The 24902-nt window shown below is 38.2% G+C and overlaps 1 protein-coding gene across 11 annotated transcripts in view; it reads left to right on the plus strand.

Moving 5' to 3' along the window:
* col23a1a (collagen type XXIII alpha 1 chain a) overlaps positions 1-24902 on the plus strand; it is a 131570-nt gene that overhangs the window by 90363 nt on the left and 16305 nt on the right. For 8 of the 11 annotated variants that reach the window (XM_041991143.1, XM_041991151.1, XM_041991144.1 and 5 more), the window contains exons 3-9: positions 4023-4067; positions 7894-7901; positions 10579-10605; positions 16752-16778; positions 16855-16881; positions 18429-18455; positions 19304-19330. In XM_041991143.1, coding sequence (XP_041847077.1) covers positions 4023-4067; positions 7894-7901; positions 10579-10605; positions 16752-16778; positions 16855-16881; positions 18429-18455; positions 19304-19330 — 188 coding nt within the window. Of the gene's footprint in view, positions 1-4022; positions 4068-7893; positions 7902-10578; positions 10606-16751; positions 16779-16854; positions 16882-18428; positions 18456-19303; positions 19331-24581; positions 24636-24902 lie in introns of all 11 variants that reach the window. The other 3 variants (XM_041991145.1, XM_041991149.1, XM_041991147.1) reach the window with 3 other exon arrangements.

Raw genomic sequence — 24902 nt, forward strand, 5'->3', positions numbered from 1 at the left:
GAAAAGGCTGGGAAGGCCGAAGGATGACAGATCAGGAGACAGTGAGGAGGAAGTAGTTTTTTTCTGGCAAAGAGGATTAACAGCTGTCAGAAGCAGGGGAATCCTCACCATCTTGTGTCTTACATCAGTAAACAACTTCACTGGGAGCAAAAGACTCCGACTTCTCGTAATGAGCAAATAAATTCTTTCTTTGACAAATAGGAAACAACACTTGTAGCTGTTTAAACAAACGCTGTCTGTTTATTAGAAATAATCCCATATCAAATGTTGGATTCTGTCTGTCAGCATATCTGCAAACATGAAATATAGTACAGCTTTTAGTTAAAACCAGGCTTGATGTGATTTTATATCTTCCTCAACAGGAGGGAAACTGATTAGAAGCTGCATGTGTGAACATCTGCAAGGAGACACTGCTTTCAAGTTTTTGTGATTATAATTAGAGGAGATTTGGCAGAAATATGCTTCTGGGATTTTGAAAGAAAATACAGTTCTTAAGTGACTTCCTCTCCCTCCAAATTAGATTTTCCTCTCTTTCAGGAGTTTTGGGAAACGGTGAAAGAGAAGGTGTGTGAGTGTGCTCTTTTTTAGAGGTTGAGTTGATAGATAGATGTAAGTCCTGCTGTTGTGTATTCACAGTATCACTTTCTCCTGTTTTCAGCTGGCTTTTTATTGCTCCCAGTTCTTGGGTTAAAACAACAAAGGGGTTTAAAGAAATTAAAAAGGTTGGAACGGTGATCCAGCAGTCCTGTGTTTTGTTCCCTGGACAGTCTTTGTTTGCAAGAAGGGTCACAGTAGCTAAACTACAGTGCAGATGCAGGGTGCTCTGGTTTTACTAGAGACACACAACAAAGACATGGTTTACATTTCCACTCTGGTTGACTGCAGCGTTCAGCAGAGAGACTGAAAATTCCCAAACAGAGAATGTTTGTTTGAGTCTTTCTGTGTGAGAGATGACAGTATATAGACAGCTGCGGTGATCAGTATGGATCAGTTTACAACATTCACCTAAAGCATTTATTTCTCTCTGGTTTTCTACATTCTAACAAACATAAAACATCTAAAGGGGGGTGAATCAGTTTGTTTGTGGTCTTCCTATGAAACCTCAAACTTCTTGATTTTTTTTTAACCTCAGATATATGGAGCTTGAGATGCAGTGCTTCAGGCAACATATAAACACACACATCTACAGTACAGATCAAACAGAGTTAATTTTGTGTACAGCTATCCTGCTCAGTGCTCAACTGATCAAGCTTGTGTTTAGCTTTGTTGTGTGCTTCTTAAACATACTGTACAGGACAAATGCAGTTTTATTCCATGACAATTTTAACTCATATAATAGGGAAGAAGTACTTATTCTATCATTCAAGCATTCCTGCTTATTCAGCATCCTCTCATCTGCTTCATATTTCATCTTTGCTTTGACCTCAAAGCACTAATTAAATCTAATCTTGTGTTCTCTCTTGCCATGACTGTATGACATCTTGTGACCCCAGTGTGCCACTATGACACATGAAGTGAGAGCAAAACACCCATGTTATGGCCATGTGTCTGTGTATCAGTGTTTGCTGCTCTCCTCTAGAACTGGAATCTGATCTACTACCACATGTACTACTTCCAAGCGATGCTGTTTTTTCCATTAATTCCTGCAGTCCATCCAGTCCTACATCAGCTTGTCATCACCCACCTGCGTCCTGCTTCAGTTCTGCCTCTCAGGACCAATTATGCGCCCACATTTCAGTCCCCCTGACTCCTGCCCCTCCAGAAGTTGGTGACAAACTTGTTAACATGCACAAGGCTGCTTTTAAAGTCTCAAATAAAGGTGTGACCAACGTACATACATACATAAATCTGCTTGAGGAGGCACAAAGACAGAGTGTGCAAGGACCGTGATAACATTTATACCATCCATCCCTGCTGAATTCTTTCCTCTTTGATGCAACTTGTTTCCTGTGTCTGCCATTTTTTTTTGTCCCCTTGAACTCCATCATTAGCTTAGTTGCTGGAGTGTCTCCCTGTCTGCTCCCGCTGTTTGTTCTCATGTATTTTCTTCACTCCAGCGCCACCAAAGAGGCTTCATCTCCAGTAGAAAATGTGCATGCTGCTGTTTATGGTTGTGGAAACAGAAAGAGGGGGTGCTGAGCCCACTTTGAATTACAGAGATCATTAATATAAACATCATGGCTGGCAGAGCGTGTGTTAGCTGGTATCTGTGCCTGACATTTGACAGTGTAAATTTGTTAAATGAGTAAAACTGTTGAGACACAAATTTTCAGTGAGTCAGTGTAGCAGAAACACAGCTGCACTCATTTTCCTTTGTTACTTTTTCAACAGTTTTTTTCCTCCTTGCCAACACACTTTTCTGGAAGCTATAACTGGCACACTGAGCCAGAGAACATGAAAGGGCAGGTTTGGATTAAACCAGGGTTTAGGGGAACGCTTTAGTCTGGGCCAACCTTTAGCTCGATGTGAATTTAACTCTTCTTCTGCCACTTCTTAAATCCTTCAGCTCCAAAGCTACTTATAGTTTATTGCTGTTGCATAAAGGAAGTAAAGACAGACCGAAGTGGGAGAGGTAGAGTTGAGGAGGAGGTAAAGGAGCAAATATGAGCCCTCTTTGAAAACAGCGGGCGAGTCAGGAAATGATTAGGCTGCTACAATAATGCCAATAATGACAATAGAGAAAACATGTCTGCAGCCACAAGTACTTAGCATCAGGAACTAAGTATGGTTTCTATTTCATTAAAAGGCTGGCACTTAGAAAGAAAGACAGGATGTATTACCTAAAGAGAGATTTCAGGCCTTTGAGAAGCATGGCGAATGTTTGTGCTGATGATTTTTACCATGCATTAAATGTGTACAGTTTAAAGACAGACAGAAGTCCACATCCAGAAGTAGAAGAAGACTGAGACGTCCTGTTTTCATTACATGTAGCAGTCCAGTTATTAAGTGTTTTTAACAGATCATATAAAGACTCAAGGTCACCATTTTGTCAGCATGATAGCAGCAGAGGCACCCACATGTCACTTAAAATTATATAATATTTAGCCTCAATACAACCAAAGCAGTTGAGCCCAGCTAGTCATTGTTTCTGGTTTTAAATGCTTCTGTAGCTTCCAGGACCAGCTCCTATGTGTCCTACATCTGGGGTTTTTGAGGTTTTTTGTTGTAATGTAACCCCACACAGAAATCCGGTTGCCCTGTGGTGTTTTGTCAGGTTATTAGCTTTAGTGCTGTGACTCACTATGACAATGTTTGCTGTGTAAATGAAAGACATGTCTTGAAGAAAATTATGAGTTAACTCTGTTTTCTGTTTGTATTTTTTTCCTACAGTTCTTACAAGATAGATATTAAAAAAGCTTTAAGATCTGCTTTGTATCTTTCATTCCCTGAAGGGAAGTTTGGTTGATTTAGCTGTGCTTTAATTTTTTTCTTCTTTTTTTTTTTTTAATTTCCTTTTCATTATTTTTATTTTTTATATATATACTTGTCAGACATTACCAGGCAGACACTGGATCAAATCACTGATGGTGTAGAAATGAGTCACGGTTGTCTCGCAGCATGAGGTCTAAGGTGGACGTTGGCTCACTGGCTACATGATTTCCTGCTCCATCTGCATCACTGCTGCCATATTTCACAGCTTTATTTCTCCTTCTTTAGCTGAGTAAAGGTGGTATTACTGGCTTCAGCCATGGCAGAGATACAGAAAAGCAATAGGGCGATGGCCATGCAGTAGCAAACTTCATATTTTAAATGTTCAGCCCCAGAACAGAGACTCATTGTGGCCAATGAGTAAAAGTCTGTCCAGCCTGAAATAAAATCACAGCTCATTTAAGTTTGACTGGATCTGTCTTTGTAATTTTGTTTTTGTTTTTAGCATGGGAATGTCTGCTAAAGTCACTCGAGCACTCCGCCAGCACATTCATGCTCAAGCCCAAGCAACACATGACCACCGGCACTGAAAGCTCGAGTGATGCTTCTCTTCCCCTGATTTTGGAGATTTATCACTCTGTCTGTTTCCACAGGGCCTCCAGGAAAACGTGGACGGATGGGAAGAAGAGGGGAACCTGGTAAGTAAAACTTCATCACCTGTTTTTATAGTTTATTTCTCCGTCTGTCCTCTTTTACTAAGACAATATCTTTTTCTTCATTTCTCTCTTTACATTCCCCCTCTTTTTTTCCGGATGAGTGGAGGAGTTTGAGCTGAGGGCTGGTAAAGGCAGTGATCCGTGAATCAGGTCGCTGGATGATGGGCTGCAGTTGGCCCTCCCCACCGTACCCATTTTTACCTATCATGCGTCGGCATAGTGCTAACTTCAACCATGTGGTTGCACTAACGTTGCCCAGATGTCCGAGGCTCTCGCTGAGCAGTAGCAGCTGCAGCATTACAGGCCTTAATGAGACTCCTCCTTGCCAGCATCACTGCTCACCCTTATGGTGCCACTTCTATCCAAACCACAAAACACTTATTGAGGAACCAAAACAAAGACGGAACTCTCACCAAATGAAAGGTCAGCATGACAAATAGGGCGGATGTATTCTGAGCTTGAGTCATCCTGATTTGAAATGTTTTATTTTATTTATTTATTTATTTTTATTATTGTTGACTCAACCAAAACTACACTGCAACAATATTAGCTGATTTAATGAAAGCCTGCAGGAGTGCAGTTGTTGTGGTTTATTTGTCAGATGGGAACATTTCAACTTTAGTCGTGATTCATTGTTGTGGATGTTTAATAGATGGGATCTAATCCAGTGAGCATGTTGACTAAGTGGAAGATCATGAGTAAATTTTGTTTCTCTACTTAGCAAACCGACATTGCCCCATCTTTCAAACACTTAGTTTTGAATCTGTTGGCTTGTCTGCTTAATAGTGTTTGAAACATAATGTTCAATAGCAAAACCAGGGCGGACCTATGGTTTTATATATTCACCAAACTATTTATGTACATTGTTTGTCATCATCAAATTAACCTCTTCTTTACAAGGCCTTTTTTCTGACTCCTGTCTGAAATGACATAACAAAAATAAATTAGATGTATCTTCACAACTACAAGGGCTGCATGAATAATCTTTTTCTTAAAAGAAAAGTGAAACATGAGATTACTACAGAATAGAGTAATGTCACCTGGAAAATAGTAGAAAAGTAAAAGAAAACCACACTTCTTTCAGTGAAAGCCAGAGGACAAAAGCCCAAATCATCTGGGAATTAGTAAAGTCACGTCGGATGTGTATCTGTGCAAAAATAGAAGCTAAAAAAGTTAGCCTGAGTAGTTTTATAGACATTTTAATAGAGGTTTTACACAAGTGTATATCTCAGGAACCCATTAGCTGATTTTGATAATAAACACCTTTATCAATGGTCATAATCGAAGGATAGCCCCAAAATTTACTGTGATTTTAGTATGCTACATGTTAGGATTGGTAACTCGTAGCATGTGCATAGCTCTTTAGTAACATACACATCTCATGCTGCCCCCTGTACACGGGGCTATCATGTAGAAGAAATGAAGAAATATTAATGTAGATTTGCTTAAGCAGAGAAGCCCAGACTTCCATCTCTCTGGCCAAATCTTCCAGCTCATCAGGGGGATCCCAAGGTGTTACCAGACCAGGGTGACCAAGCTTTTCATCCTATGTCTAAGGAAACCCTGCTGATGAAACTCGTATTGTTCACTTGTATCTGTGATCTTGTTCTTTCAGTCACTACCCACAGCTCATGACTGAAGGTGAGAGTAGGACTGTAGATTCACTGGTAAACCGAGAATTTCGCCTTTTAGATCAGCTCCTTCTTCACCACGATAGACCAATGGCAAGCCCACATCGCTGTTTAAAAATAGCTAGAAATTATTGTTTTTAGATATCACTACTCAAACATAAGTCAAAATTCTTTATTAGGGGATTACTTTATGAACAAGTGAGTATTTACAGCAGTATTACTTTTAGCCCTGCACTATGATTCATTGCGATATGGGATTCTGTTGACAAGGAAAAAAAGAGAATGTCACAAATTTACTGTGTAGCATCCAACCATTACTTAAACAGTATAGATAAAGAAAATCCTTCTGAAATCCACCGATTCATCAGGTTGTTTCCAGGCCAGCTAAATAACCACCAGTGTGGTTTGTATTTTCAGCCCGCTTGGTGTTTAACAGGAAGATTATTGTTAAAAGGAGACTCGCTGCTAAGGTTTCGGACATATTGGAGGTTGGCTCCTCACTGCTTGTCACAGGATGTTCCATATCTAAAAAGGCGAAGTGTCTTTATTTTTGTTCCCTCCTGCATTTCTTAGTTTCATCCTCATTTTTCAGCTGCAGTTACAGTGTTTGGGTTGCTGGTATGGAGAAGCCGTTGCGCCATCTTCTTGCCAATGATTCCAGGACAGCTTTTAACAAGACCAGAAGGGTTTTCTCCCAGAGAAAAATAAAAAAATAAAAAAATAACACAAGTGAAAGCAGAGAAGAGAAACAGAAGCTCAAATGTGCATAACAGGAAAGAGGGCAGACGGATTAGTTGAGCATCTTAAATCAGCTCTCGCGCCAGTCTCCTGCTTCAAACTCTCCCTCATTCTTTTTCCTTTTTACACATTTTCCTTTTATCCTCTGTTTGCTTCCTCTTTTGCTCTTGTTATCCTCCTCTCTCATCAGCCTAAACATACACACACACCTGTCTCAACTTCAGTGGTTAAAGTTGATCTCACTGTGTGGCTCTCTGGCCAGAATGTGTTTGTTTACCCAACCGTCTGGCTCAGTTGGTCCTAGTCAAAGCGTCTAGACACAGCTTGACTTGATTGACGTGGTCTTCATGGCTCATAAACCCCAACCCTTCTTTCCTGTTCTTCTCATCACCCTATCCCAGCTAATACATCTATTTATATCCCACTTTCTGAACTTCTTGTGTCAAAGTTGCTGACCATGCTGATTTAAATGGCCAACTTTACACCTGCTATGGATTCTGGTGATGCTGGTCTACATTTTGTTTCCTGCAAAGAGGTTTTGCTGTCAGTCATGCTGTGTTTAGCTCATACAAGCTGTGTGTTTGTCTGTACTAGTTTTGCAAATGTGGCACGGCTCCAAAACTTTAGATATATTGAAACTGTATTAACAGTCATGTTAATCAGCATCTTGAACAGTTTTACATTCATATCAGAAACTTTAAACCAATAACTAATATGATATATTTTAGTGGTACAGTAATATATTCACTTTGTAGGGGTTTATGTGGTTTATAAATGCCCTCGGCCCTCATACTTTAAAGAGATATATATATATATATATATATATATATATATATATATATATATATATATATATATATATCATTAAGACCGCTAAGAACAAGAGGAGTTCTTTGATCATTACTGTTGTTTTTGGTTAGTTGTATGAAAAACAGAACAAACATTTTGCTGCTGAAGCTCAACATCAGAGCATTTCAATCACATCTGAAAGACTGCCCCAGAGGAATATCAGAGACATCTTTTTTTTGTACTTTAAAGGGACAAACAGTTCGCCAGCATGCCCCAACCTTTTCACTCCCTTCTTGTCCTCCATCTCATACACCCACATCTTCTAAAGAAACAAAGTCTTGACATGACTTCATATCCTAATGCAAAACACGACTCATACAGAAGTCTGTTTATCATAACGGCCTCACCACAAAGTGCACAGACAGCAGCTCTAATGAGCTTGTTCTGTACCATATTTAAGGGGTTGATTACAGTCATCATGTAACGAACCACACTGCATGAACAGTTTTTTTCTTGTCAGTTGTTGCTCAGAGGAATTGATTGCTGTACAAACCAGAAGTTGCTGAAAGTCACACATGTTGTGCTTCACATGTCTGCAGAGATGTAAAGCATTGATTTTTCTAATCCCTCATTTCTTTTTTCTGTTGCAGGGCCTCCCGTAAGTACACTTTCATCTCATCCAGGTAGTATTTGAATAAGCTTAGAGGTTTTGACCCTAAACACAGACACATTTTGCATATCCTCCCTGTGCACCACGGTAGGTCAAACCAGAAATCATCTTTTCTCCCACAGCAGTAAAACATGCCCACTGAGACAAACTAACTATCAGAGACTCACTCACACATGTGTGTCCATCGAGCACGGCAATAAATAGACCACCTACAGAAGTGTGTGCACACTGAGTGTGTGTTGAGTTTCCATTTGTGTGTGTCATGGGGATTAGGGTGACTTATAAGCAGCAAGTGATTGACCTGTGGGACTGTAACCCCTGCTGACACTCACACACTCAACAGATAAAACACAAAGACTTGCATAAAGACGCCACCTTGTCCGGGTTTGGGAAGAGTGGATCTTTTCAGATTTTATTTTACTTCCTATTTTTTTTTATGGTCACATGTGGTGCACATCAGATGTGCTGAGTTGATTATTGCTTTGAAACGCACCATAACTCTTTATGCGGAAACATTAGGACAGAATAGCATGTCCGGTTAACATTCTACAAATACTGGTAATGGTTTGATTGGAGAAAATGTCTCTGCATCTGGTTTGTACTAAGTGTCCATGAAATAATGCAAAATTTCTTTCTCCTAAACACGTTACACATCTCTTCTATGCTGCATCCCATTAAGTTTATTGAAGGTATGGCAACAGTCTATCAGATGGCAAAAAATATGAGGTACAGACCAAAATATAACCCCAATTCCAAAAATATTGGGATTCACATGCACAATAGGGCATGAAAAATGTATCTGATGTTAAAAGTGAGTCACTTTTTCATTAAAAATGTTTCGCTTATCTTGAACCTGGTCAGTCGCTACTAGTGTTTGAAATTGTTTAGACTGTGAAACCAGCTGTTGTATATTGAATATATGACTGAATAATCTAAATTGGATCAAAATACCTTTCTGGAACACTCTGCCCCATCATATCATATGTGCCCAGTCGATGAAGCACTTTAAATCTGTTTTAAAGACACACCTATTTTCACTGGCTCTTAATGTAAGTGTGTGACTTCTGGTTGTGTTTTTAGAAGCTAAATATCCTATTACCGTGTATCCGTTATCAGTTTTTAGTATATCTTGGATTCATTTTTATTTTATTAGTTTTTATAATATATTTTGCAGACCTGTACAACACTTTGTGTTGTTTGAATAAACTTGACCTTGGCCTTGAGGAAACTTGGACACCATAACATGAATCTGAAAAAGTAAGTGGTACTGAAACAAAGCAGCTAAGGGAATATGTTGCAAATAACTAGATTAATTAGCAATAGGGCAGTAACATGAGTGGGTATAAATAGAGCACCTTAGGGAGGCAGAGTCTCTCAGAAATAAAAAATGGAAAGAGGTTCAGCAATCTGCAAATAATGGCATATACAAATTGTAAAGCCATTTCAAAGACTTTGAATATTCTTTCATCTAGAATACATTACATCAGAGAATTTGTAGATATCTCTAGGAGCAATGGACACAACTGCATATCAGTATTGGATGATCTTTAGATCTTCAAACAGCAACACGTTACAAATGTGTCTTGGAAATCACTGCAAAGATCAGGAAGCCACATGTAAAAATGATTCAGAAACTCTTCTGTCTTCTCAGGGTCAAAGTTATTTAAAATGGACTTAGAGAAGAAAAGTTTCTCGTGGTCAAATGAATCAAAATATAAAATTATTTATGGTAATCATGGATGTCACATCCAGACTAAAGAGAAGGAGGATTGTCCAGTTCGTCATCAGTGTTCAGTTCAAAGCCTACATCTCTGACAGTATGGCAGTACATTAATACACTCTGAGAAACGCACCATCTATGTTGAAAGCTATATACAAGTTTTAGATCAATATGCCCCGAGCCATATTGTATCTTTTTCAGAGAAGGCCTTGCATTTTAAGAAGTAGAGCAGTGTGGCTGTTTAGTAGACGACTCCAGATGCTGGACCGACCTGCCTGCACAGACCTTTCACCAACTGAAGACACTTGGCACATCACTGAATATAAAATATGACAAAGAGGATCCAGGATTGTTGAGTAGTTAAAATCCTTAATCACACAAGAAGAGGACAATATTTGTCTATCAAAGGTCCAACAGCTGGTCTCCTCAGTTCCCAGATGTTTATAGACTGTTATGAAAAGAATAGGGGATGCTACGAAGTGGTAAACGTAGCCCTTTCCCAACTTTCCTTAGATGTGTTGCTGCCATCAAACTTATACTAAGCAAATATTTCTCATAAAATGAAATAATGTCTCGCTTTTAACATCTTAAATGTTTCTATGATGTTTTGGGAATAACATTATGGTTTATAAAACATTGCATTCTGTTGTTATGTACATTTTAAACAGCATCCTGACTTTTATGGAATTTGGGTTGTATTCCAAATACAGTTTCACAATTCGTAAGCTGTAATTCAGTTTAATCAAAACCTAATTGTGGCAATCAAAAGCATTTGTACAAATTAATGAAAGATACCATCTGGTCCTTAACAGTTTGTCTCCCGTTAGCGTAAAAGGTCATACATCGGCCTGTCCGGTTATTGTAAATGCAGCATGTTGTGTGCAGCTGTTGGTTTCTGTTCAAACTTGTCTCAGTGCTTCATGCTTTAATGTCTAACCTCACCAGGGCAAGGCTGGACGGGATGGATACCCGGTAAATTTGATTTTTATTTATCCTGACACTCTTTAATTTACCCAATCATGTCTCTGCTCCATCTTCTTTTGTTTATCTATGTATTTATAAAAGCTTTTCTATACTTTTTTTCCATTTTTGCTTTTTCATTTAGATAAGTTATCTTTACTGTTACTGCCACCAGTTTCTTCACCTTCCCCCTCATGTAATTACTGTTCTTATTAACCAGCATTTAAATATCCTGCCTCATGACTGACAAGACACTTTTACTTCAACACAAACATACTCAGGCTTTTCAGAGTTATAGAAAACTTAGAAATTTTGCACATATAAAAATCTGTAAGCATACTTTTCTATAGTTTTGAATTAATAAGTACATAAAAATATCTTTACTAAACATAAACTATAGAAGGATAAACCATACAAATGAAAATATGACTTTTTAAGGGGTCAAATACACCTAATTATACAGTGAAATAAGTAAACTGAGAACCAATGGGGCTACAGTTTTTCAACAATAACAGCAACCCTGTTTTTTTATTATTATTATTATTATTATTGTGCAAAGATATAGTGGCCTCTAGTGGTCAGTTAGACTCTTGACTTTCTCCATTACTGATGAGATGAAATGGCTCATTGTCTACTGATGTTTTGTGGTTTAGCCATCATCAAATTCTCATCATCTAATGAAGAAACACACATGTGATTCAAGAACAAAGTCATGTCGGCGTGCAAAGCAGTGCCACTTACAGGGTGTGACTCAGTTTCACGCACACGCTTTGCAAAGAAGCAGTGTGTCCAGCTATCAGTGTGGTGGCCATGTTGACCTGCAGAAGTCACCCGATGCTGTGTTCCATGACGCCTTGTTGGTTGTGCTGTTATGTGTGCTGTCTGTCTTATGTTGGTCCCACTGGGAAATTTGAGTTGGGGGCCTGGAGGGCAGATTCCCAAGCTTTCTGCCTGGCATTGCACAGCCCTGCTGACGGGAAATGCCTGCTGCTAATTACACACAGGTGGAGAGAGTGCACAGATAAGTGTGTGCACTTTTCAGTTTGTTTGCATGTGCCTCCGTTCATCTTTGTCATTGTCTGTCTTCTTTTTTTCATACTGTTTTGACATAAAACATCTTTATTGAATCATGAAATTAAGCTGCATAATCTTGTTAATTCTTCCCAATCTACATAACAGAATAAAGTCAATCGGTAAAGGGCTGTAGCTACAAGGGTGAAACAATATTTCAATAGTAGCTCCTTTTGGTGCCTGAGAGGCAGCTTCCTGTTATGAAGCACATGTGTGGGTATGACTGAACAGGCTGCGTGTATGAATTTACACTAGATTAATTATATTTGTAGTTAACATGGACAGCATATTGTTTCATTTAGCAGAAGTAGAAGTGATCAAGTTTCCTGCACCAAAGCTTAAAAAGTCCCATTCTTTCTTCTGAGAGGCAAAGTTTGTATACCTACGATCATGTGTGCAGATGAGCTGCGGAAGCAGTCAGAGGTCTGTGTATGTAAGTTAGTGTTTCGTATGTTTTCACACCACTTTTCTCACATGTGCAGCCCATATAAAGAAGGCATGTACAGATCTCCATAAATGAGTTGAGTCGTTACTGGAGAGCAGTGTTGTGTCTGTGCCAGAGACTTGTGCCAACAAAACCTCTCTTTATTTTTCCATTGTTTCAACAAGCAACTTAATTGCATTTCAGTACTTTTTTCTTGTCTTTTCTCACTCAGTAATATTTTTCTGAGTTGAATACGAGATTAAACCTTTAACCCTCAGCAACCATGAATCTGTGACTGCACGCCTTAATCTAGCAGTATGAACAGAGCAATTAGTTCAGAGTATTCTTTTAAATTTTTGGTTTTTTGTTGGGGTTTTTTCAAATGTAAACCTGTTTATGAAGTAACTTAACATACAAGATTGAGTAAAATGTATATAAAAAAGAAATGTATTTGCAAATCCTGTAATCCTTTGTTTAAATTCTAGTATTACAAAGTAAGTTTTGCTTACATGTGTTTTTTTTGTGTTTTTTATTTTATTATTTTTTTTAAATATAACCTCATCTTGAATTCGATGAGCAACAAAATCTTTCAAAAAAAGAGAAAACAAAAGATTAGAAAATTGATTTGATGGTTTTATTTTTTAACTTTGTACCCAAACTTTTACAGATTGTTGTTAAAAAGAAAAAGTGGTGTACCTGTCCCAAAATTTTTTACTTTTAAATTAGATTAAAATTGTTTACTTGCGTCTACATTAGCTAAACACATATATAATACTGATTTGTTGATGGTATATATTAGAGTATATGTTGCATGACAGATTAAAGATCAGGTTGTGTCTGTTTGCTTGTGGATCAGAACACAGAAACCACAATTCATTTAAGTGGGATACACATGTTGACTTAATCAATCTAATACATGCAACAGTGCATTCCCATTGTATCATCAGTGATATGATAAACAGTGTTAATGAACTGTGGTTTGCATGTGTCTCTATTATAACAGTGCAATAAGTGTTTGTGCGTGCTGATGTATGTTTTCTCTTCTTGTGTCACTTCTTCCTCTCATAAATCACGGCCAGGGGGAGTTTCAGAAAAGAACCTTCCTGCTGTCAAACAGTCAAAGTCAAACACACTGACAGGGGTAAACATGCACTCACACACACCAACTGGCTCTCATTCATATGCGAGGTCATCAGCGTATTCGGCCACAAGTGTGTTTATGTGAGAGTGCCAGTCTGTGACAGACGGTCGACCTCACTCAGCAGAAACAGGCCAAGACTTCCATTGTTCAACCTTCCAGGCTGCTGAGCACAGATTAAAGCCAGACGATCAGCCAACAACATGTCAGTAATTTTCTGTCCCACACAGCACTTGGAATGCTTTCTTGTTCTTTTTGGTACTGCTTGCAGGCACTGTCCTTTAAAAGAAAAAAACTAGTAAATGTCATGTTTCAGAAATTGTTCATACTCATGGAGTGGAAGAGGCAAGTTTCCTCTCACTCACCTTAATTGCCTGCATTGTGATGTCCAAAAAATTAAAAAAAATACGTGTTTCTAACTGAGAAGTCTTCTGCTCTGATGTGCAGACACCAACTCCTCAACAATTACACCCTACTGGATAATTGCCAGTCTAGACCATGGGGAGTACAATAAAGACAGTAGAAAGGCATCCCTCACACCTTTTCATTGGTATAAGTAGACAGACACACACATACATAGAAGTGGAAACCAGTGTGCATGTTCTCACACACATACACAAACACCTACAGACGTGTCCTCAAATGTCTTCTTATTTTCCAGAAATGTGTATAAAAGCCATTTTATCAGTCAAACTTAATCTTCTATGGAGGGATACTGCAGAACAAGATGTGGGCTGATAATTTACCCACATCCACACTCACAGAACAGGGCTTCATTTAATTTTCCCCCACATTTACTTGAGGTTTCAGTGGGTCTCAGGCTTGTTTATTCACTCTTCTTTTTAGCACTGATCCCATTATTCTTTTTTTCTCTTTGCTATTCCTTTGGTCATCTTTTTTCCCATTGTTTTGCCGTATTTTCCATGTCTGATGTGAGATGAAGATTTTTTAACAGCAGTCCCAACCCTTAAAACCCCACTGCACCCTTTCTTGTTGTTTTTATTTGAATTCCAGCTTTTTTCATGCCTTGCAGACTGTTTGTTGTGCCTTGTAGGTATATTGCAGCCAAACAAAGAAGAAAGAAAAAAAAGACTGCACAGAGGTTTTGTTAATGGCCAGACATCATAATGCAAATCCCAGTGTTTCATATGTAGTTATTTTTATTATCCATAGATAAGACTTTTGGAATGCTATAGAAAATATTGCTCCAGAAATTTTTGAAGAATTTTTTATACTTTTTGTTAATGCAGGATATCAGATGCCACAGAATACATATAGAATTTTATAACAAAGAATAAACCTTTTACACACATATCTTCAAAAAGGAAGAGACACATGGCAAGAGTTCACAGGCCACTGTGTCGCTTGTTAGCAGCCATAAATCAGTCTCTTTTCTGCACCGGGTTCAGACGCTGCGGCAGGCGATGACCTCACTATGTGCACCTCGTCTACTCATCCTGACAAGTCTCGAAGGAGCCAGGCTTTGGTAAACGCTCCCAGATGCAGAGAGATGCAGAGATACCACCACATGCACACTCAGACTCACACAAATGCAGACGTACTATGACACAGAGCCAGCAATCTAGACCCTAATAGCAGGGAAAGCTCAGAGAAACATTTATAAGTTAATTTTAAATCTCACACTTATAATGTAGTAAACACAGCATGCTACTTTTATATATACACGTCACACTCTTCTCAATTTCTTGTTTGACTTGTCCTAGTCATAGGTGTCCACCCCAGGGCAGCCATCTATTCATGATTTCACACATATATATATATGTATATATATATATATATATATATATATATATATATATATATATATATAGTAGGTACATAAGAACCGAGGTTTTATATATATATATATAAAACCTCGGTTCTTATGTACCTACTGTCCATCCATCAAGGTAGGAAGTGATGACACTGCAGAGTTTTTCACTACAGGAGCACAGGCCAGAGAGCCCCCATGGGGCTGGTTAAGCAGGCTCATGGCAGAAGATGAAGAGAAGAGAGAAAATGGTGCAAGCCATTCAAGGCCAGACATGATGACTGTTAATGACGGTTTGCAGTCTGCAAAGCCACCAGGACTGTAAACGGTTGAGCAACCCACCACTCAAGGGACCCTGTAAAAACTGTTAGCTTAACATTGAGTATGGTTGTTGAGGAGGAAGTCAACATTAGCCTTTACCACATACATCACATTTAAGTGTTTTTGGAAAGTATGATCCAAGAGCGAAGTGTTCTTTTATGTTTTAGTAGGGATCTAAAGGTCTTCTTCTTTGAACTGTTACTTTGCTGAGGAGGTTCAATAGCTCTTTGACTGTTTTTATTGAGGTAAACAAAGTGAATAACTTCCACTGCTGTTTCAGCACTTGAGTACGATTTAAGGGCCTCACTGAACTGCCTTTTGAGTTAGCTTATCACCAAATCCACCAACAAGCTAACATGTTCAATCCTTAATCCTAGATAACCACTTCAACATGTCATATGCTACTTGTACACACACAAAATGGGGCAGGATATACAAAGACATACACATTTGTTAAAAATAATAATAATAATAAAGAAACAAAACTCTCTTCTTTGTCTTACAATCTCTTTTAACTTTTTCAATCATTTCTATTATATGGACTTGCTTCTTAATGCTGTATTTTGTCTTTACAAATCCTCTTTATTGTTTTTTAAGACAAAGATAACTCACATTGTCTCATGAAAGAAAGACAGACAGCTCAAACATTATGAAATATGAAGGAGCAGCTGGTTTGTTTTGCTTTGTCTCGTCAGTGGATTTAAAACAAATAGTGTCTTCACAGCGTTTTAGTGGAATTCTTTATTAACAGCAGACACAGTAAATGCCTTTGAAATGATTCATTAATTTAGTCTTATACTTTTGGAATTAGAATTTAGAATTAGTTTGAAAGTTGGATGAAAGGATTTAAAATAATGAGACTGTTATAAATCTGTTCAGAGAAGCAAGACATCAGAATGTTAGCTTAGCATAAACAGCTAGCTCTCATTCTTGTATCTTCTAACACTAATGGGGAGTCATATATAACTCTTAATTAGCAAGATCATACATTTATTTCCCTACTAAGCAGTCCTCAGAATAAGACTTATTATTTTAAATCTTGAAGATATAAATGTTTTGGCAGTAAATTGTCCATCTCTCTTAGCAAAACATTAGCAATACCTTTGTCCTTGAGACCTTAGAATCCAATTTAAATTTGTTTATGCCTAGTATAGTTTTCACTTATATTGATTAGGTTTAAGTAAGAAAATTATTTGGTTAAGAAAATGTACACAGCCATTCAAAACCCCGGCTGTTTCTTACAAACCAGCCCTTTGTAGCTTGTTCAGACTGACTTGTTCACAAATACTTAGATCACAAATCCAGTGTACTAAAATGTAAAATACAACCATCATATTATGACAGTTTAGCTAACTTCTCTGTGTGGTTCTGTCATAATATTGATCTCAGAATGTTGTGCTTGTCTTAATTTCTTTTAATCTCCTTTTCACCAGGGTCCACTTGGCTTGGACGGCAAACCAGTGAGTATTTTCATTGTCAAGTAAAGTCTGTTTTCTAGCTTCTTTGATTCTAGATTTTGTTTTTTTGTCTTCTCAGGGTTTACCAGGTCCCAAGGGAAGCCAGGTACACTATCACACATCTGTTTGGTTTTTAATAACATCAATTAAACTGAAGTGGTTACTTTAAGGTTTGTCTAACTGTGAATCCAGGTGAGTGTTTTGCCTGTAAGACAGGTGCTTTGATGCTTTGCTATAGCCTGTGAATATGTTTTTTTTTACTGTTCCTGAGAGACCATTTCAAGGGAGTAGGGGGAAAACAACAAAAAGGTGGACATTCTCATCCCACTTCCATCAGTTAAGTCAGCCCAGGGCTTGCAGTCACAGAGGAGTCATGGCTCAAGAGCCCCCCCTCCCAGTGCTCTCATCTATCACCTCTCCCCTGAAACCCTACAGATACTCCCAAGCACACCCAGGTGTAGCATGGAAATGGGCAACGCAGAGCAAATCGATTACACACTAGTGGGAAAGTAAGAGAATTGAGTTTACAACCTTCAATGGAGGCTCTTTAAAAAGTCATTATAGTGCCCTCCACCCCTCCTTCAGCCTATCCCTGTGGTTGCTTTTGTCCAATGACAGGGACAAGTCATCCACTGAAATGTTAAACCCTCACAGCATAATGAAAGCTGTTTGAATAGGTCCTCTCCAAACGCCATTAAACTCTTGTTTCCTGCTAGAGGAGACGTTAAGCTGAGTCTGTCCTTTAACAGGACTTTCCCCATCACCAATGGTCTGCTGTAAAACCTCAACAGGTGTGGCACAGACCCTGTGATCATAGCTACCTATGAACTTATGTGAGAAGAGATGAAAAGAGGAGGATGAGGAGAGGAAAGTTAAAACATACTTGTGATTGATTTGTGAGCAGACCCTCTGGTAGGAACACCTTATGTTGAGATCTTTATCTGTCAAGCCTCAGTCTCTAATGCCAAAAATGAAGCATCAAGCTGTACTTTCACCTATTTATATCTTTCCACGCACTCTTTTTCTGTCGAAGTCACAGTTTATGGTTTGTAGTGCCATTATATTTAACATCCCTGCACCACCTGTCAGAGGGGGACCAACTGGAACCAGCTGGGACAGGCCAACAGAAACGATTATGCAGCAAAGCGTATCTGGTGGCTCAGTATTCAGAAATAGATATGGAACTGTCCGACAAAAAGTGGAACCATGTATTAGTCTCACAAATACAGCATAAGAATTCAGCGGGATCTTTGAAGCCCCGTGTTTTTGGTTAGTGTTGTTAACATTCCACATCTTAAACATTTTAAAAGTCTCCCTCTGATAGATTGGTGGAGGAACAAAGGGACATCTTGACTTTTCAGTTTTATCTCTCAGCACAACTTTTCTTATCTCTCAAAGATCTTAAAAGAAATTCTCGCTGCAAGCATATGTTTTTCTTGTTTATGAAATATGCTCAGATGAGAGAATGACTTGTGATTGAGCAGTCTTCATGACATGACTACAATAAGTGGTTTGACTGCTTTGCCTTCATGTTTGATTGAATACTCCCTGTCTAAGCCAAGCTGAAGATGTATTGCACTTCGATGTGTGTTACTCATAAGATAACTGATTTATTTCCACCAACTGTCTCTGATTATCTCCTCCCTCTTGCAGGGACCAGCCGGGCCCAAGGGAGAGAAGGTATGCTTCATTGTGAATTTCAATAACTGTTGTTGACATGTCTGTGCACTAAATGGATGTTTTGTTTACATTAATTTACTCATACAGCTACAGAAACACACTCAACCTCATGATCACCCTCCCATATTCACCATGCATCTATCAAACATGCTAAAGATTACATGTAGATATGTAGGGGCTCATATGATATTTTCTCAAGTGAAGTCACTAAGCAGGTTTACAGGCCTTCCACAAAGCTCGATGATAGCCAGATGTTTTCCCGTTCAGAACCTCTGCCCTGCCTAAGATGTTAAAGACCATAAGTGCTGGCAGAGGAAGCTTGCCATGTACCCACTGATGCCCACACTCATGGGTAACTGTCTGCAAATGATTGTTTGTTTTTGCCCTCGAGCAAACGTTGTACAGATAAGTGCAGCCACGAGAACAACCCCGCTGCAGTAAACAGCATCTGTCAGAGCAGGATTCAGTCTGATTAAGGCGGATTGCATCTGACGGACGATGCTGAGGTTTGGAAAATTGGCTTCCTTTGTGTAATCATACTAGTAGCTCTGTGATGAGAGCATGGCCTCCAAATCCTCATCAAAATCCAATTCTCAGCATGTGCGCTCCCACTTTTATTGAGCTGATCTTGCGCTGTCAGATGATTCCATTTAAAGCTTATCAGACAATTTATCCTGCAAATGTCTACATCCTGTGCTGGTTTGGACAGACAATGCTTAAGTTCTGTTCCTTCCCATTTTAAAATATTATTTTTGCAAGTCTGCTGCATAGTAGCTGTTGAATAACTGGTCCTATGTACACATACAGTACTAATAGCTGCTGACAATAGTTATTTTCCTGTTTTTTAGGGTGACCAGGGAGACGTTGGGCCAAGGGTAAGTGTTTTCTTTTCATCTGGGGAGATAAAATAAGATTGTTTTTCACTCACATATTAACTGTCATTTCTTCACTGCAGTAGAACCAGGAGAACAGAGTTTGTTTTTGTTTTTTGTTTTTTTTCCTTTCTTTAGAAAAATGAAAAACAAAATAGAAAATTTCATGAAACTGTCATTGTTTTTTTTTTTTTTAAATTATCAAATAAAGTAGAGACTTACCAGTCTGTGAGTGATGAAAAGACTGAGAAGCATTACTGCACTCAGCCAGGACTATCTGGTTTATATTTTGACAGACCAAATGAGTTATAATATGTTAATGTGCAAACTGCAGAGGTTTTGTTAGATTTATTTTACTGCTAGCTGCTGGCTGTCGCTTCATATTGAGTGCAGAGACATGAGACTGGTTTGATCCTCACCATTCGATATTTGACTGTATATCAAGCATTGTTACATATAAACATATGAAAAGAAATCCCACTGAAATTGTTTACTTGCTTTAACATGTTTCAACAAACACATGACTCTGAATCAGTGCCTAATAATAAAGGTGGGGCATTTAAGAAATAACATGAAAAACTTTTCTCTTGTTGTACAACCCTAATTCCAAAGTTGGGACGTTGAGTAAATTGTAAATGAAAACAGAATACAAATATTCACAAATCGCATAACCCATATTTTATTCCTAATAGAATATAAACAACATATGAGATGTTGAAACTGAGACATTTTACCACTTCGCTGAAAAAATTAACTTATTGTGAATTTGATGGCAACAACACATCTTAAAAGAGTTGGGACAGGAGCAACAAAAGGCTTGAAAAGTAATTGGCACACATTTAAAACAACTGGAGGAGCATTACCATCTACTTAGTTTAATAACTGGATATAAAATGAGCATTTCAGAGAGGCAGAGCCCCTCAGATGTAAATATGGGTAGAGGTTCACCAATCTGCAACAGACTGCATTTATAAATTGTGAGACAATTTCAGAAAAAATATTCCTCAATGTATATTTGCAAAGACTTTGAAGATCCGATTATCTACCAAGCATGAAAAGGATCTTAGATTTACAACCAGATCTTCCAAGGCTGAAAATCAAAGTCAATTAAGTCAAAAGTTTCCATTCTTTTAAGTTTTACAACATCTGAAAAGATCTCATCAACGTCTTAGTTGTCACTCTGTTGAAGCAATCTGGATTAATGAGGACAGAAGGGAAAAACATTAGTTTCACAGGGGTCTGTGCATCCACATAACCCTCAGTATGTAAACAATGTCTTGATAATTCAAAAGAAAAGTGTATTTACCCTTTATAGCTTCCCCAGCAACTACACTGACAACATAGTCTCGTTGCTATGATGAGGTTTAGGTTGCTCACATCTCTGAAGCCAGAGATGAGAAATAATATTATTAGAAAACTATGGAAATACTTAAACCTCACCATCAAAACTCAGTGGTTGGGGCAGTGCTGCCATCTAATCTCAGCCAAATTCATTTTCACTTTTTTTTTTTTTTAACATTATGGGGAAACCTCACTCTGCATCTGCTCCTTTCTGTCAGCACACTCTTTTCATGTGATATCATCCCATCCTCCATAAGATCCATGTAATTATCTTCAGTTTCATTCTGTGTGGTTTGAAAATAAGCCCCCAGTGCTTTATATGGTCAACAGTCTAGATCCTTTGAAGAAATCACGTACCCTGTGATTCCTGCATGTTTTTCTAGTTTTATTGTGTTTAGAAGATAATTTCAGGTCAGGTCACTTCTTTGCAAAATAAATAAATAAATAAGTACTGAGGTAATCTGAAATGTTTGTGGTTTAAACCCACACACCCAAACTCTGTTAGCTATATGCTTTTGTCTTCCAATTTTATGCGTTTCCTATTAAGGTGCCAACCACACATGTGAAAGGAAACTGGTGATGATTAATTTTATTTTTTTAAATCATTCTGTTAGAAAACTAATTTAAAACTGTTTTAAATATTTTTAAGGATTCATGGCAGATTTACTTGTATATTAAACTTTTTGTTATACCATTAATTATAACAAACTTTCATTGATAACTTAGGAAAATAAAACCACAGCATCTGACATGGTGTGTGCAATCTAAATTAAAAAAAACAATGAAATAGTATGCCTCAATGTATAAAAAAAAAAAAATGAGATTTTCAAGTCAAGATTTTACACATCCCAACTATTTTGAATTATGGATTGTAAAGTGACACATGCAATAGTGCAAAGCAATTGCATGCAAGGTATACAAAGTATACAAAATATTTTTAACAAAGGAAAAAAAATATTTAGAGTGACCATTTAACTAAACATGCATGTCTTTGGATGGTAGGAGTACCTGGAGAGATCCCACGCATACACGGGAGAACATGCAAACTCCACACAGAAAGGCCTCACTGATGATGTGTTTGCAATAATAATCCTAAATGTATTTTCAGGCATTAAATAAAAACAGGTTGAGTTTCAGAAGCAAAATAATGCTGAGTTCCCTTGGAAGCCTTTCAAAGCCTTGCTTCATTCACACCTTCAAAGGTGCAGCCAAACAAGACAGTTAAAACGACATATACATTTGAGAGTTTCTTCAGGAGTGCTGACCTGATGACCACCGAGAATCGTGAATAGAGACATAAGAGGTGGAGTACAAATAGACTGTAGTTACATGAGTGGATTCACAACAGCAGCTGATCTCATGAGAATACAGCTGGTCCAACGCTGTTAGAGAGAAATATATTTTTTTTATTGTTCAATACATTACCACAAGGATGAAAAATAATTAAAAACAGTTTAAAAATCTCTTGAACGTTAATGCTCTTGCTGCCTTCCTGTTGGGATTAGTATGTGGACAGAAAAATGTATTCATTAAAATATATCTTTATTAGGAGACAAAAACATGGAAGATCACAGATATCAGGATAAAACCAAATCTTACATCATTCATGACAATGAAGCCATCGTCCAATCAATGAAGACTTGATCCTCCCTGACTCCTGTTGCCTCGCTGTTGCAGGGCTTTAATACCATACCACATGCTGGTGTTTTCTGGCACTTGCAAAAGATTGGGAAAGATTTCTAACTAGCATGCATTGCTTTAAAATTCCATGCATTACACCAAGTCAGCACAGGACTGCAGCATGCAGCTGGTCATCATTTACATCGTGACCTTGTTTTTAAAGATCTATCATGTTCCTCATAAACCAATTTATCTTTGTTTAAAATAACTATAGTTCCAAAATGAACATCTTTATCACAAACAAAGGACATATGTACAAAAAAAATCTCTGCTTGATCTGCACACGTACATACATAAGAGTTGAAAGTCTGACATTGTTGGCACTACAGCGTGTGAGAGTATTGGACTGAAACATGTTGGCCATTGTTTTATAACAGAACATAAATGGAGTGTAAATTTGTCAAAGCTGCCAGTGCAAAAATATTTATGATGTGGTTCACAAATATGATAGGAATTCCTGATTCCTATCAAGGCATAAGCTATTTCATTTTCCTGCCTATCCTTTTAGATTTTGAGGTAATAATTTGTGCAAGAATTGAATCTTTTTGGCATTCTGCATCACGTAGTTCTTCCAAATGGTAAATATTGCACTTGGCTGAAGCCTCTGCAGCTTTGATGTCTTTGGATAAGTCTGCAGCCCCCAGAAACCCCAGAATATTGCCTAGAGACACATTCTTGGTTCAAAACAAACCCTGCTCTTCTAAAAGCTACTGTGGTTTTGAATTCATCTTCAGTGTAGATTTTCATAGATATGGCCAGAAAGGTCAGTAAATAACTATTGCTTTTCAGGGATGCTTCTGTTTTATGAACCAGTGAGCTTTTAGTCCTTTAAGGCTGAGCTAACCTGAACGTGGTGCAATGTGGAGCTGGAGGTTCATTCCAGTTTAAGCTTAGCTGTCACCTTCCCCTTTTGTCATCATTGTACAGTTTCACCTCTGAACTCAGCAGTAGGATGAGAGAATACATGTGAAAACAGGAAGCAGCCATGAATCTCTGTCAACCTGGGACTTCCTGTCAATCCATCATTTTCAACACCTTTGTAAGACTCTGGTCCCAGGACACATTACAAAGACAGGATAAGAGGAGTATTAAAACAAAATCAGATGTTACAGAACCTCCCAAGTAATGTGACAAAAGGTCATTTGTAGTTTGGCACCTCGCTCCAAAGGCAAGGTAAGGCAAATTTATTTGTATAGCACATTTCATGTACAAGACTATTCAAGGTGCTTTACATAAAACATTACAGCAGGGTGCAGAAAGCAATACAAGTGCATCAAAAAGAACACAGATTAAATTAAATAAAATTAATTAGCAAAAATAGAAAGAAAAGGCTAAAATAAAATAGATAAAATGCAAGAACTAAAGCTCCAGTGTGGGGAAAGACAATATTAAAACATGATCAAGTTTAAAGATTCCAGCTTAAAAGAACCAGATGCAGATCTGGACTCTAAATAAAATCTATTGAATTGCAGCTCCAAAGAATCTTTATTAAGGTTCTCAAGTATCCATACTGTCGAGTCCATACAGAGGACATTGTTATTGGTATTGGAAAACAATGAGAGGTCAGAGGATGAATGGATGTTTTTCTTAGTGACAACCTAAATATGGATGTGGATGAGGTAAAAAAGAAGCAAATAAACACAATATGTTATAAGATGCTTAAGGAATATATGTGGTCTTCGTGCTGGGAACGGCGTGAAAGAGTGAATGTGACAATGGGTAGAGAAGGGGTGCATAAGCAAGGAGAAAGAACGGATGGGTCCGCGGTCTCAGCGCTCACCACAGGCTGTTAACAGAAACTTCTCTGGCAGCTCTCCTTCTTTCTCTCCCTCTTGCCCCCTGCTGTTCTCCCCCCTCCCCTCTCAGACTCTTACCATCCAATCTCTCCATACTTTCCTCCCTTCCATTTGTTTTTGTGGGAGCGCAACCAGAGAGGCGGCACAGTGCTCCAAGCTCTGCGGCGGCGGACAAACTCTGCTCCTTTCAGCATGACACACTTAATATCTGTTGACTGTAAAGAACCCAGCCACCTCAGTTTGGTTTGGAAAGGATGGGAAGGCATTAAATGGAGATGCATACAGAGATATAGAATTAAAAATAGGTCTGAATGGGAGACCAAGTTACAGTTTTTAAAATGGCACAGGGAGCAGTTACATTTTTTTTATGCATTTTTATGTAAATCTGCAGCATTTATAAACTACTTATTTGTTCCCTTTGTCATTCCTCTCTTCAGGGTCCTCCTAACCACACCACATATGCAAGTCTATACAGTAATCAGATTGTCAAGGTTTGTACCCTCCTGAGGATTTGGTCCTTAGTCCTCCAAAGCAGCCATCACTATCTGTTAGACAGCAAATTTTCCCCTTTTCCTGCAGAAAGAGGACCAAAACACCCCTCTTTTCAGTTTTTTCTTCTGTCTTCAGGCTCTGCTGTAACTTGTTTTCCTGCAGCAGTTTTTTCCCTCACCTTTGGACTCTCGGTTCACCAGGGATTTCTGGTTTCTCCTTCTCATCTCCCTCTCATAGAAACCTGCTTTATGTCCTTTCTTCTTTTT

The sequence above is a fragment of the Melanotaenia boesemani genome, chromosome 7 (genome assembly GCF_017639745.1).
Source record: "Melanotaenia boesemani isolate fMelBoe1 chromosome 7, fMelBoe1.pri, whole genome shotgun sequence".
Lineage (NCBI taxonomy): Eukaryota > Metazoa > Chordata > Actinopteri > Atheriniformes > Melanotaeniidae > Melanotaenia > Melanotaenia boesemani.